General features: G+C 39.3%; 1 protein-coding gene across 2 annotated transcripts in view; it reads right to left on the minus strand.

The window, feature by feature from the left end:
- The window catches only part of GMDS (GDP-mannose 4,6-dehydratase), a 393,306-nt gene that overhangs the window by 74,403 nt on the left and 305,207 nt on the right, over window positions 1-13,696 (minus strand). For both annotated transcript variants that reach the window (XM_085220296.1, XM_085220298.1), the window contains exon 8: window positions 6,934-7,052. In XM_085220296.1, the coding sequence (XP_085076422.1) occupies window positions 6,934-7,052 (119 nt within the window). The remainder of the gene's footprint in view (window positions 1-6,933; window positions 7,053-13,696) is intronic.

Below are 13,696 nucleotides of genomic sequence, written 5' to 3' on the forward strand. Positions count from 1 at the left end.
AAGTTACATAACAATAGAAATAACTTCAGAAGAAAACTCCACCCATTTTGTTCAGCCCAGCAATGTGAAAAGTTCACAGGGAAAAAAGTGCTTCTCATCGTGAACAAAGTAGAACTCAATAGCAACAGTTTTAATTACTCCTGGCACCTCTGTGCTCACAGCTGGGACACCATACTGATGATAAAAGGATAATGCTGAGCCAACCTGACACCAGGAGCAAGACATCCAGTTAGTTGAGCAGTTCCCCCTCTCCTCTTTTTAGAAAAGGGGAAAAAACCCACCAACACATCCCTTAATTTGTAGCCAAGTTGCAGTCAGAATTATCTGGGAAATGTAATGCCAGACTATGCTGAAGCATGAGTGAGGTCGAAGAAGCATGGGGAATCCTCACATTGTTGTGGTTTTAGATAGCTCCAGCCACATGGACTACTGAGTTGTCTGCTCCAAGTGGGCAAGAAAACAGCCTTGTGTACTTTGGGAGAAATGCAATGGGACCAGAATTAAAGGAAGTTTGTCTCATCAGGGTTGGGCTAAATTCAAGGAGGCTGGGGAGCGGATCCCAGCTGGTGGTGGAGCCCAGAGCTTTCAGGCAGCTGTAGGCATTTGACAGAAGGTTGGTCCTGGAGCCTGAAGGCAATGAGCCTCTACAGCGAGATCACTGCCAGCCCAGAGCTGGGGAGCTGCACACCTATCAGCAGCCACATAAGTTTGCATAGAACTCAAGAACTTTTGCACTTTGGATTTCCATTAAATTTAAAGCTAATTTTGTATCTGCAAATCACTACTGCTATAATACTTTTCATCAGCTGTTCCCTTCCCTCTTTGACTGTGGAGATTTCAATTATTTTCCATTTCTCATTACCGTTCTGTAAGACATCAAGCTTCAAGCTATAAAAACATCTATGGGTACAGAGGATCTCCTGAGGATGAGTGGGGTGGGAGGAGAGAAGGGAGTGACCCCGGAGAGTCCTTATAATCAGGGGGCGAAGGAATAGCACCACAAAGGACCAAGTGGTCCAAATGGCTGTAACTGAGTAATGAACAAGGCAAAGTGTCGGTATTTTTGAGGTGGCCGAGAAATCAAGTATAACTGAAACTTTCCACAGAAGCATAGACACTCAACTCACGTATGCATTTCATCCCCTCGCTTAACCTTTATGGAGAGGTAAAGAACTAATGAAACTTCACTAAATATTGCAAATCATTATCCCAAACTGTTTATGCGAAAAAAAAAATCCTATCTTATACTCCTTAAAAATAAAAGATTATATTAGTAGAAAACATTTTCATATTTGAAATATTACTTAATATTTTTAGGAAGATTTTGCTTACTCTCCAAAGCTAATGTAGGTATCACTCGTGTGGACTTCAGAGATTTGTGACCTGACTGACAATACACATGATTAGCCAGAGCAGTTCTGTCTTGATGCTTTATAAACAGCAAAATTGGCATCATACAAGACAGACCATGGATGTCTTGTCTTGCAAGTAATTTCTTGTAGGGAGATTTAAAATATGACTCATAGTATGTTCCTTTGCTACTATCTCAAACTTAGATACAACAAAACATTTAAGGATTCAGCGATTGCTTAGCTGCTCCCTTCTGCTTGGATCAAAAGAATAAGTATGGTATCACACAGGGAAGCACTCACACATTTGCTCAAGAGCTGTGATGAATGAGGCCTTCAAATTTTTCACTAAAGGAACACAACTAAAACAAACAATTGTTGGTATTAAACTTCCAGCGTTGCCAAGCTCAAGTTGCAAAAACCTAAATCATGACTCCCCACATTCTGCAACTTCAGTACAGCCTTTTTTTTTTTTTTTTCCTGATTTCATTTTTTTTTTCAGTCTGTTGGAAATCTTTTCAAGCTGAAAAATGTGAAAGTTGGTGATAATGCTTCCTTTTAAGAAGGTTTGTGTTCACAGGAAAATGTTTTCTAAAAGAATACTAATGCTTCTGTGTAAATCAAAACATTCTGGAAAGAAAAGTTGTAGTTTCAAATAAGTTATGCTATTGACAACTTGCAAGAAAAATGTATTAATAAAATTGAAGGATGAAGTTTTGACACCTTCAGAAGGAAAAGATTTTATATTTTCTTTCAGAATGGCTTTAAAAATTCTTTTTACGTTAATCTTTCTTTAATAGAAAACTACAAGAGAAACAAAACATTCCTGCTGACTTGAAATCAGACGCTTTTCTAAACTGCATTTGTGAGAGTTATTTTCATCCCATTTGGGGAAAAGATACAGAATTTCTTACGGAATACCACACTTAATTCTCACCCTGTCTTCCCACAAGAGAAACTCTCACACCTCAAGATCTAGGAAATCAGATAATTAAATTGTTACAATCTTCAAATCTGAGCACTGGAACAGTTACTAGATGTGCCAACAGATAAAAGCTTGTATCAATAGGAAAGTAAATTAGTCAGCTCAGTTGGAAAAGTTAATCCTCTGGCTGCGTTGGGTTAAGTGCTTCACAATGCGATATTTTCTACTGTGAGAACAGCAAGAAAAGTGGTACTGTCTTAAGTGAAGACCTTGTTTGTGAGTCCACTCAGGCCAGCATTCTTCACTGGCCTGGCTGGGCTCCTTTCCCCTATCGCTGCTTGAAATGTCTCTAATTTACTTTTGAGATTCTGCTCCCTTCTTCCCTATCTGAGCACTGCAAAATACAATGCACATCACCGGTCAGACAGCAGTGTTTGGTGGGCAAAAGGCAGACTAGAGGACAGCAGTTGCTTTGATGATGGCTTTTGATGGCTTGTCTTCCACCATGACCAGCACATTGTTGGCTTTCCATTCTTTTCGCAGTATTTCAAACCTCATGCATTTCTGCCACCATATGTTCCATTTTAAGGTTGGGAAAAAAAGAAAGAGAATCCCCTTCTCCCTCAGTTCATCTTTTTGCTGCCTCTGCTAGTAGTTCACCTCATTAGACCTTACAAACTTCTTCTTTTTGGGGTGATCTTTTTTAAAGAAGACCAACTGGCATGTAAGCCAAGATAAAATTCGTGTTTAGAGCCAAATGACTGGCATAAAATATTCATTTTTCATGAATTAATTTTGATCCTGGAAGCAACGAATATTTCTGTAACAAATGTGAATGTATTTTTATATTAATAAAAAACACAATAAATCTTTCCAGTGCTCAAACTTTTTTTTTTCCCCCACATTGCAGACAGCAGCCTTTGTAGCATTCTGCAAAGAACTATGAATGCTGTAGTGGTTTCGGGCTATCTTTGCAATCCTGTTCTAATTTAATAAGATTAATGACAGAAAATTAGTCAAGACAAGCATTTGCCTGTTTCATTTACCCTGCTGTAGTTCAAATTATAGGCGGGAAGTGTTTCCCCCAAGTACTACTTAATTAGTAGTAAGTAGCAGGGAAAGTAAAAGAAAAAAACTGTAACCCTTACAGGGGGGAAATATTTGTAGCTCTGAGGCTTTCCTGTTAGTACAAAGGACTGGATTTGAATGATACAAGGATTATATAAATATAATTTTAAATTTCTCCCTTGAAAAATGATGTTAGAAGAAAAAAACATACAGTGTAAGATAAACCTCAGTGTACACTTCAGAGTCAATTTCAGAGGGCAATCAGTCAGTCTTACTGCAGCTGTACATTTCCTTACTCAAAAAATATGGAAAAGTTTCTCATCTCTCATTTTGGTGATAAGATACAGTCCTGACATAAGCTAATGACTGATTATGACAGAGTATTATGCTATCTTTTTGGAAAGACTTTTCAGGCTGCCCTGGATATTCAGTTGTAGAAGTCAATGTGAATTGTTTGGAAGACAAAAAACCTTAAAAAAATATATTTTTAGTTGGTTGATGTGGCAACTAGGAATGATTTTCTTCCTGTTCTCTACAGCAGTATTAAGTTTTGACAGCTGAGATGCAACAATTCCTGCTAAAGAACAGAGTAGGGAAGGTTAAGAGCCCCTTCACACATGCCAGGTGTTTTCAGGTTATGGGCTCTGCCAATTGCTGCTTATCCCTTCATTATTTTTGGCTATTTGCTCCATCATTCCGTTAATTCTGAAAAGTGCCGTTTGATTTTAAAGGTATAGGAATATTGTGAAAAAGGCTGATGGAAACTTCCCAGGTAAGTTTTGGGGATTGAAAACAAACAAACAAACAAAAAAAAACAAACCCAAACCCAAAACCAAAAAAAAAAAAAAAAAACAAACAAAAAAAAAAAACAAAAACAAGCAACTACCCTGAAACAGCACAACCAAACTTTCAAGAAGGGAGATAAGAGGAAAGGAGCCATGCCTGTATGTTCATTTAGAACTCTGGTGCACTGTTCTTAGATGCCTCATTATAAATTGCAAGGAAACAAATCAACGGGACTCACCAATGGGGACCCACAACACTAAATGGGAAGACTTTGCTGCCAGCTACTCCCTGAAGAAGATATAAGAAGATATATTCAAAATGGAGGAGGTGGGAGTAGAAAGCCCTTGGCGGTATCAAGGAATGTGAGAGGTTACCAGCCGTCCAGCCAAGAGGACAGCGAAGGTAAGGAGTGCATGCACGCCTTCTGTAAAAGCATGGACTGGGCTGATACCTACACAAATGATGTGGAGCTCTTAACAAAACTTCCCAAGTCCTCAAAAATGCTTTAACATTTGGTGCAGTTTGAAAGATGAATGATGGCTACAGGATGAGTAGTAGGCCAGCTGCGACACTATCCCACCCCAGGAGCACAGAGAATGAACAGCTGGTTTATTTGGCTAGGCTAAAATGACCAGATTTACATTAGTCTCAAAATAATCAGCAACAAAATTATTACTGGCACCTAAAACGTCCCCTCAGTCCCCATGTGTACAGCTATTTTCACACCACCCATGAATGACTTAAGAAGTTGATAATATATTCACAGTAAGAAATACTTCAAAAGAACTGTGGTGATTAGCAGTCAAAGTTCCATTTTTAAAGTGATTAGACACTTAGGCTCCAAAAAATTGACGTCACTAGATGTCATGTGGATTCTCATGCAACTTGGAAAATTACTTTTATTAATTAAAAAAAATATATATGTGAATAAGCCTTTGTACACACAGAATACCTGCCCTACCTCATCAGCTGCAGTAATATTGTACAGTTTCCCCAAGAGTGAAACTTAGGACTGATTAATTCAGTCCAAACACTGAATCTACTAATCACCACTATGAACGATATGCAGCCCACCACATGAAACCATATGTGAGTAAAAAATCAATAAAAAGTGTGCTAGGACCAGCTAAATCTAAAATAAGCCTTTAGGATCCTCTATAATAGAAGCTGTTCATAAATACTTTCACTTGTATTTGAGTAGTAGGTTTTGTTTTTTTTTTTAATTTTTTATTTCGTTTTCTCATAGGTTTGCTTCCTGAAGGACATATGCTGGTTTTTCATCCTTGGTACATGCTGAGATTTCTCTGGCCAAATACAGAGCAGGGAACTTAATTTTAAACTAATAGTTAAATGTATTGGCATAAAAAGAAACTGTGGTGATGAGAATATCTGCAAAAAAGATATCCGGCTAGGCACTGATGGCACTGATAAGCTTCAGTTTCTTATTTTACGTAATAATAATAATAATAATAACAACAATAAAGTAGTTACACAAATATTAATTCTTAAATAAATATTAAAAAATTAATTTAACATTGGACGGGCAATTCTTGATATCACAAGAATTCTTATTTATATAGAGTAAGTGCATATATATTATATTAACTTCAATGCTTGCTAGGGAGAATTAGCTTATAAACACGAGAGGCAAAAATACAGAAAAAGAGGAAAAAGAGGAAAGGGAAAGCATACTAGAACTGCTGCTACCCTTTTGTCCTGTCAAACCTCACTACTACTGTTGAGGAATACGGGACAACGTGTGATCACAAAGGGACTTCTCACAGTGAAGGGTTGTTAAAAATATCAAGATAAACTTTTTCCCAAAATCGAGCTTTTGGGCTAGAAATTCTACTCATACAGTCTTTCCCCCTATCAAAGGGTTTTTTTTTCCTGGAAGTTGATGCCAAAAATTGAAAACAGACTAAAAAGTTATTGAGGAGAAAATGTTATTACCTCCCCAGCCACACAATGACTGTTCAAATAATACTGTATATATCTGTGCACTTCTGCATATTTATTGAATTTGTCAAGTTTTTGTTCCCAAGTAAAACTTATTGGCCCTGTCAAAAGTTCACCAGCTGCACAAGTGACTTTGATGGCCTGAGGAACAGCCCTGGCGCTAGCGTCATGGAAGAGCCTGTGGCTTTCCTCTCCCTTTTCCAGCTGAGATTGGTATGTTGATGCATGGGGCCCAGAGAAGATACAGAAGGAGGGAAATTGAAAAAATAATAAACAATAAAAATATAAATTACGGAAAGCGCTCACCAAGCCATCCTGATTTTATTATATGGCCTTGAGAAGGAATTTTGTCTTTTCAATCAAACTATGTGGAATATGCATTGTAAACATTCTGCACCCACTGCTCAACATTTTTATGGCTTGGTAAGGGCAGAGCTAATAGGAATGCAGAGTGAGCTGCTACATAACCCTTGTTATATGGCTGTAGCGTGGAAGGACTAGCATCAGCAGGTGACACCTGCAGAGAGTAAGAGCAGAACTGTGGAGATATCTGGGGTGTGGGAACACAAAATGAAGAACTGGGCAGAAACAGGGAGGGAAATGTATGAACAGAACGTGAAGATTCAGAAATAAAAAGGAAGATATATCCTCCTATAGTTTTTTCTCATGATCAGCACTGGATCAGCACCCACTGTGGCAGACGTTTATGTCTTGAAACTCTCATGTTACAGAAGTAGAAAGTGAGAGGAAAAAAAGAAGTGTATAGAAACAATGCTCTGTAACTCACGCGGTGCAAAAAAGCTCGAAAAGTTCAGCCTGTGGCTACTATCTCACGTTCATACTTACACAATGGTTTTTCCAATGTGCTTAAATGACTTCTCCACAAATTCACGGATGCTATGGACCTCCCCAGTGGCAATGACAAAGTCCTCTGGCTCATCCGTTTGCAGCATCAGCCACATGGCCTGCGGGAAAACAAACAGACAGATTCAGTGCAAATGTAAGTGGCCTCTTTGGTACACGATATTATATTGCTGCATTTTTGATTTGAAGATAACACACACATGCACACTCCCAGCTTGGGAAATTAGCACTTTCCTAACTTGGAGGCTATTAACCAGTTCAGTGCAACTTTGAAAAGAGTTCAATTATTTCTTATTACGGAAAACAATGCTATATTTGATTTTCAATTTGTTTCACAGCAGGGATTTTTTCAGGGGAGACTTTAATATGTTTACTTTTGAACTCTGAGGCTTGCTTTAGCGCTTAAGAGCATGGATTCATTTACTTAAAACACTGCATGCATTGAGACAGATATGGGGGAAGAGAACAAAATTTTATAATGTTTCCATCCAAAGCACTGTTGTCTGTTTGTCATAGAACGATGCCAAACTCTGAATCACGACAGGAGTCCTTCCGCTTCTTTCTTCTGCCTTGTTTGTTTTGGCTAAATAGGGATTTTAATTACAAATAAGTAATTAGAAAAGTAACTAATAATAGTCAACACTGTATTTTACCAAATTAGCCTGTTTTTCCTGCTGAATATGTGTTAAATATAACATATTATGGGGCTGCAACTGAAAATTTTTCTTCTGGCAGAAGAATACAAAAAACACAGATAGAACAATGAGACAACCATTAACAGTTCTCTTTCAGAGAACCTTTTGGAGAGTGACAAAGATCACAACGGCTTTTGAAGCACAACTTTACGGGTTTACCAACATTTTGGTATTTTTCAGAGGGATCTTTACTTCCCATGACTGTCTCTCTCCCACACAGATGAGCACCATTGTTTAGATGGCCAGCTAAATCAACAAGAAAGCAGGCAAGCAGATGGAAAATGTGGTACATGAGGACACATGTGGCTTGTCTGAGGTGTCACAACAGGTACATTTCAGTTTTCTGACACTGCTCTAACCATTAGATGACTGCCTAGGACCTGGAGGCAGACAGAATAATTATTACTTTAGATCAATCAAAATGATCTAAACACTTCATTTCCTTTAGAAAGGAAAAGGGAATACCTGTATGGCATGATCCTCATTTAATAAATAACCAGAAGAGGAAAACAAAATAATTCAACTTTCTCGCCATATGGTAAAAAGGACTGTCATCTTCTCACAGTGTAATCCACAACGCTATTTGCATTGACCTTTTCACATCAGCTTTAAAGAAAACAACTTTAGTAGGTCCCTTGATGGTAGTGGATACTCTGCAAATCAGATTAATAAAAGCTTTGGGACAGCTCAGTTTCTCTTTGTAAATACCACCTGAAATACTCAATTCTGCCCCCCCCGCACCCCTCGATAAATCAAGTGTCCAGCTTAGCAAGGCAACGCATTCCACTTAAATGGTTCTATTTGCAAGTCATTTTTCTTCTCAGTTATTATTTTATGCATCTTCCAAAGTTTTGACAAGATTTTATTAACATGTTCCTTTTGAACCTTTCTGCTTTTTGAATGTGCAGGGCAGGACGGGTTTTGAGCAACTGCTGTGTAAGTCCTTGACATTAATTGTGCTTCAGGGATATGACCTGCTGGGCAGGACAATGGCAGCAACTTTATTTTTCCTTTCCAGGGCTGAACATCCTAGCCAATGACGCAGAAATACCCGACTGGCTGATGAAACTCCTCTTGTGGGGAGGAGATGTCTTAACTCGTATCTCTCCTATTAGCTTTCTTGGAACATTGGGGTTTCCCTGCTGATCTGAGAGGTCGTCCTAAATCGCCAACGCCTGTTTCATCATGACTGGACAAACTTGCAAGATTCACAATGGTAACAACATTATAGGAAGGCAAAAGGAATATTTTAAATACGTAATTGGTAGTTCTGGTTCTGCTACCCTAGTCCCTGATTTCACAGACTGGTTTATATTAAGCAGCCTGGAAAACAACGAAGCTTCCTTGTATGCAAAGGCACTGTTTGGGTGAATAAGGATTTCCACGACAGCCAGTCAGAGTCAACATTTATAGTGATTCTCCTCCTGATTTTAGGGGATGTTTGCTGTGCATAATGAATTCAAGACCTGCTCCTTTTTTTTTTCCTGAGGATGTACACAGCACAACTGACAGAGATGTAACAACCAAATCCCACTTACTGATAAGAAAAATCCCCCCCACCTCACATGCCACGTAGGACCTAATATACCAAACTGGCACAAAGATATCCTATTTAGAATGCACGTCCATAAAACAGTATTAATATGTCTAAGGAGAAGAAGGATGGGACTTTTGATAACATTTGTCTATACTTCTGCTTTTTAACATCTTAATATTGTAATTCATTGGACGCAGTTTTAGTACAGGCGCTTCTGCTGAGACATTCTACAATCCAGTGAGTACTTCAAATATTTAACGTTAATTTTGTCTAACAATACTAAATAGTGTTGGAACCTTGCCCCTTTTTACTCAAACACACGCAACGCGTTGAAGGAGACAGCTACAAAACAGAAACCGAAAAACAGCCTCTGACAATGGGTCCTGCCAGGTTTCATACATGTAGATGTATCGACTCTTGTCTCCAATTCAAATAGCAAGCAATCACTGTCCTAGAAAAAAAACTTGAACTGCAAGGCCAACTTAGCAACGATCAAATACAGATACAGTTGCTAAAAGCAATTTTTGCTTCTTTTCCTACCAGGAAAGAATGTTTAGATTAATGATTAATTGAGAATCTATTGCTGCTGGTTCTTTTTATTTTTTCTGGCACTCGTAACTGTTGGCGCTTACAATTACCTCAGTCAAAATCAGGTATGAAAGAAATGAACGTGCTTAAAATCACAGAGCAAGTGATAGCTGTTTGCTTTAAGGAAGGCAACAAAATGCCGTTGTTTTGAATGGGTCTCCATGAACACTTTGTAAAAAACGCAAAGACAAGTTAGAGGATTGAAATATTTTTGATCGAACTCTGCATTCAAATCTTATTTTCCACAGGTAGAGCCTGTGTAACCAATGAGAAACTCGTGTGCAAGCAGTAGCCGTACATTTTCCCTACAGTAAGTGCCAGGAATGTGCTTCCCCCCTACCAGACTAATAAAGGCCCTTGACCTATCAATTCCTAGGCATTTCCTCCAAGAGTTCATATTGTACCAGACTCCAGGCTGAGAATGAGAGGAAAGGGGGAGATACAGCTCCAGGTTTATTTGTCATTACTGAATGGCTTACTGGTTTTAACAGAGGGGAAAAGCTTTGTTTAAATTTCCACTGAAAGTAATTAATGGTTATTGACTGGTAAATGAAGAACAGGTGACACTCTGAATTAGAAGATAAATGATCTCATGTTCTAGCGTGATAATGGGTTAGTAATTGCTACAAAACCTCAGCCTAGCGCGTCCCATCATAATGCTAGATCATGTCCAGAACACAAAGGACTCTGTGTGAGAGGTATTCAGCCATTCACCTCCTTATACAGCTGCGGAGTGATTTGGTCCATTTATTCTCTGATGGACTGCACGACTGAGGCAAAAGTTCACCCATTCTCACCTTCCTGTTCACATGCTGAACCACATGACCCATGACACGGCTGAACTGGGATAAAAACACTGCCCAGCTTTGGCTCTTGGCTATCTTTTAACCACCACAAGGTCGGATATTTTAGGAATTTTTGTGGTGCAGAAATGGAAAATCACGGATTTTCCTGTATTTCTCTACGAAGGCATTTCTGGATGGCTTGATGGCAAGTTAAGAAGTGTTGCCACCTCGGCCTCAATTTTTAGCTTCATTCAGTTAACAAAATGTCGGCAAATGCTGAAAAAAGGAGAAAATTACGATGGAAACAATTCAGGCTTTGGATCTCTTTAAATGATACTGTTCCTTTAATGGCAAATGTAGCAAAACATATTTTTCATATTTGAACTCTTCTTGGCTCTGGTCTAGTGACTCACAAAGTCTAAAGGCAATGCTATGTCATTTACATTTAAAGACAGAAAGCCAACTGCAGAGATACATAGCAAGTCTTGCAAGCGGACACACTTTTATGATTATATGGACTAGTGTATCTATTCTGCATGCCTGAACTACAACTTCTGCCAAAACCTTTCCTCTTTCATCTTTTCTTCTTTCCTTTTCTGCATATAAGCCCCTGCCAGCGCTAAGCACTGTTTTCAAGTAACATATTCAAAATATGAACCAGTCTTTTTCCGCCCAAATTTCTTAGCTTACACAGCATTTGCACTTGGGCTAGCAAAGGGAGAAACCCAGTCCGGACTAAGCAACCCTCCTATAGATACATGCTGTGCATGCCACTGCCATTATGGTTGAGATGGGTCTGCTTGTCCTGAGCATCTGGAGTATGTTGAAGCCGTGTTTCAATATTAACTTCCAGTCCAGCACTGCAGTGAGAAAACATTTATTAACTGGGCTGTCATCCATGGATAACAAAGACTTGTTAGTTGAGGTTATGTTTAACTCTATTTATTTGATACTTTTCTTTCACTGTCTGCTCTAGTACTGTGTATTGTTAAAAAGGGATCAGTAATCAGGTATCTGTCCATTTAAGAGAAAAAAGAAATACAAATTCAACACTGAGGATTTAAAGTATAACTGATGATTTCTGCTCTCGAAATAAAAGTTGATTTTTCAAGAGAAGGAGTGAAGCTGAGAAGATCCCAGCTCGCGGCAGACCCAAAACAGATATGACTGAATGTGATACACATTCAGAGACACAATGTGATCAGTGGAAAATATTCCTGTTGGTGCAATTATTATTGCCTTGTGCTGCTACCCAGCATTTTTTCCAAGTCCTATAATGTCAAAAAAATACTTCACACATACTTTTAAGTATTATGCAGAAAACTTCTGACTTCCTTGTATTTCTCATACGCATACAAAAACTCAAACCAAATCAGAAACGTTTACTTCAGGAGATGGAATAGATAGTTGCAGCCTGATGCAGGGTGCATTGTCTGTGTGTAGCAGAGACAAAACAGCAGTGACTGGTGAATGTCTAGCTCTACTTACTTATCACTTGCATAGGGCATGGGTTACCTCAAGGCTGTCAACAATTAAGGAGCAATTTCTGACTAAGTCAGAAAACATTACCACCCAGGGAGACCCAAGAGTATATTATCACCATTTATAGAAATTCTGCCTTTATAGTATTCCATACTCTATTGTCTAGAAGTGGGCAGAGGAATTTGGTGGGTTGGATATGGTACTCTCCAGTGATCCCAAACCTAGCTATCCTGCTGAGGTCACCACTGAGAAGGAGAATTGAATGGTCTGGGCCAAAGCATGATGGATGTGGCAGCAAGGAGAACCTTCTCCCCATATGGTGAGCACAAAGGCCTGGCACAACTGCTGTTCCTGCATGCATCATGAGGGACTACTCCCTCTATGCCACAAGGGACAAGGCTATTTTATCACCTCTCTCTCTGCATTGTCCCAGCTCAATTGCTCTGGCACGGAAAGAAGTTGCTCAGCGTGTTCTGTGCAGTGTGACATGGGGAGATGTCATACCCACACACTTCCTGCCTGCCTGGATGTGAAGTAGTCCCAAATGGCATCGCCCAGCTCCTCCTGACACAGCCCAGCTGACTGACTGTGGTTTCTCAAGCTGCTACAAAAATGACCACAATTGATGTCTGTGCCTTGGAAAAGTGAGACTGGGGACACAAACTCAGAGCTCTGAACCCTCACTGACTTCCAGTTTATCTATTTATTTACTTTTGGAAGGGTGGGGAAGGAAGAAGTGCTATGCTGGATGACTCACCCACAACTGATTGAATTCTGCAACTGTTAAAAGGCTAGGTGTGTACTGGGTGTACCTGGTAAGCATGAGAGCATGTTATATAAGGAGATTATACAAAAAAGATGGTGATACGTGCACATAATACTCAACATGCTGAAAAAGTATCCTTACACATATTTGGCACACAATAGGGGCATAGCACACATGGCTGAAAAGCAGTAAAGAAGCTCGAGTGCAGCAAAAAAAAGCTCTTCTGGTGGAAGCAAAGTGAAAAGATTCTGTCTGAAAGTCAACACAAAACCATCGGGCATGATTCCCTGCTCCCTACCACAATGGGAGTTCAGTCTAAGTAATGACTGTTGCTTTAGTGCTTGTTTCTGACAGTATTATAAGGCAAGCGAGGCATGAAGATTCCTGCCAAAGAAAACCACAAGGATGTGCTGCCAGGCATGCTGATACTCCCAAGAAGCCAGTGGCAGCAAGGATATGGGAGTATGCACAATCAATGTATTCCTATGCTCTTTTTCCTGAAATACAACTCTTTGTGTTTAGTTAGAAAAATAATGTTGCACACCCAACAAACAAGAACCTTACTACAAGATTAATAGTTTGCACTTGAAAGATAAAGCAAGGTTCACAACTGGGATCGATGCCTATCATAGCAACAAGAGTGATGTTTAGGGATGCAGGATGCACGACTTTTCCTCTCCCTGATAAGCAACCATCCTGCATTCTTAGATCACCAATAATCAAAGCATCAGTGCAAGATGTCTTGCTCAGAGAGCCTCAATTCATGAAAAATCTCCTCTGAACACCACTGAAATATCTATCAGGTCTCATCAGTTTAAATACATTTTGATACACTGCTTCTTCAAGAGTGTAATGCTAAACACAAGGACTTCAACTGCTGTATACAAAGCTT

Source organism: Meleagris gallopavo, chromosome 3, assembly GCF_905368555.1.
Source record: "Meleagris gallopavo chromosome 3, MGAL_WU_HG_1.1, whole genome shotgun sequence".
NCBI classification, from domain to species: domain Eukaryota; kingdom Metazoa; phylum Chordata; class Aves; order Galliformes; family Phasianidae; genus Meleagris; species Meleagris gallopavo.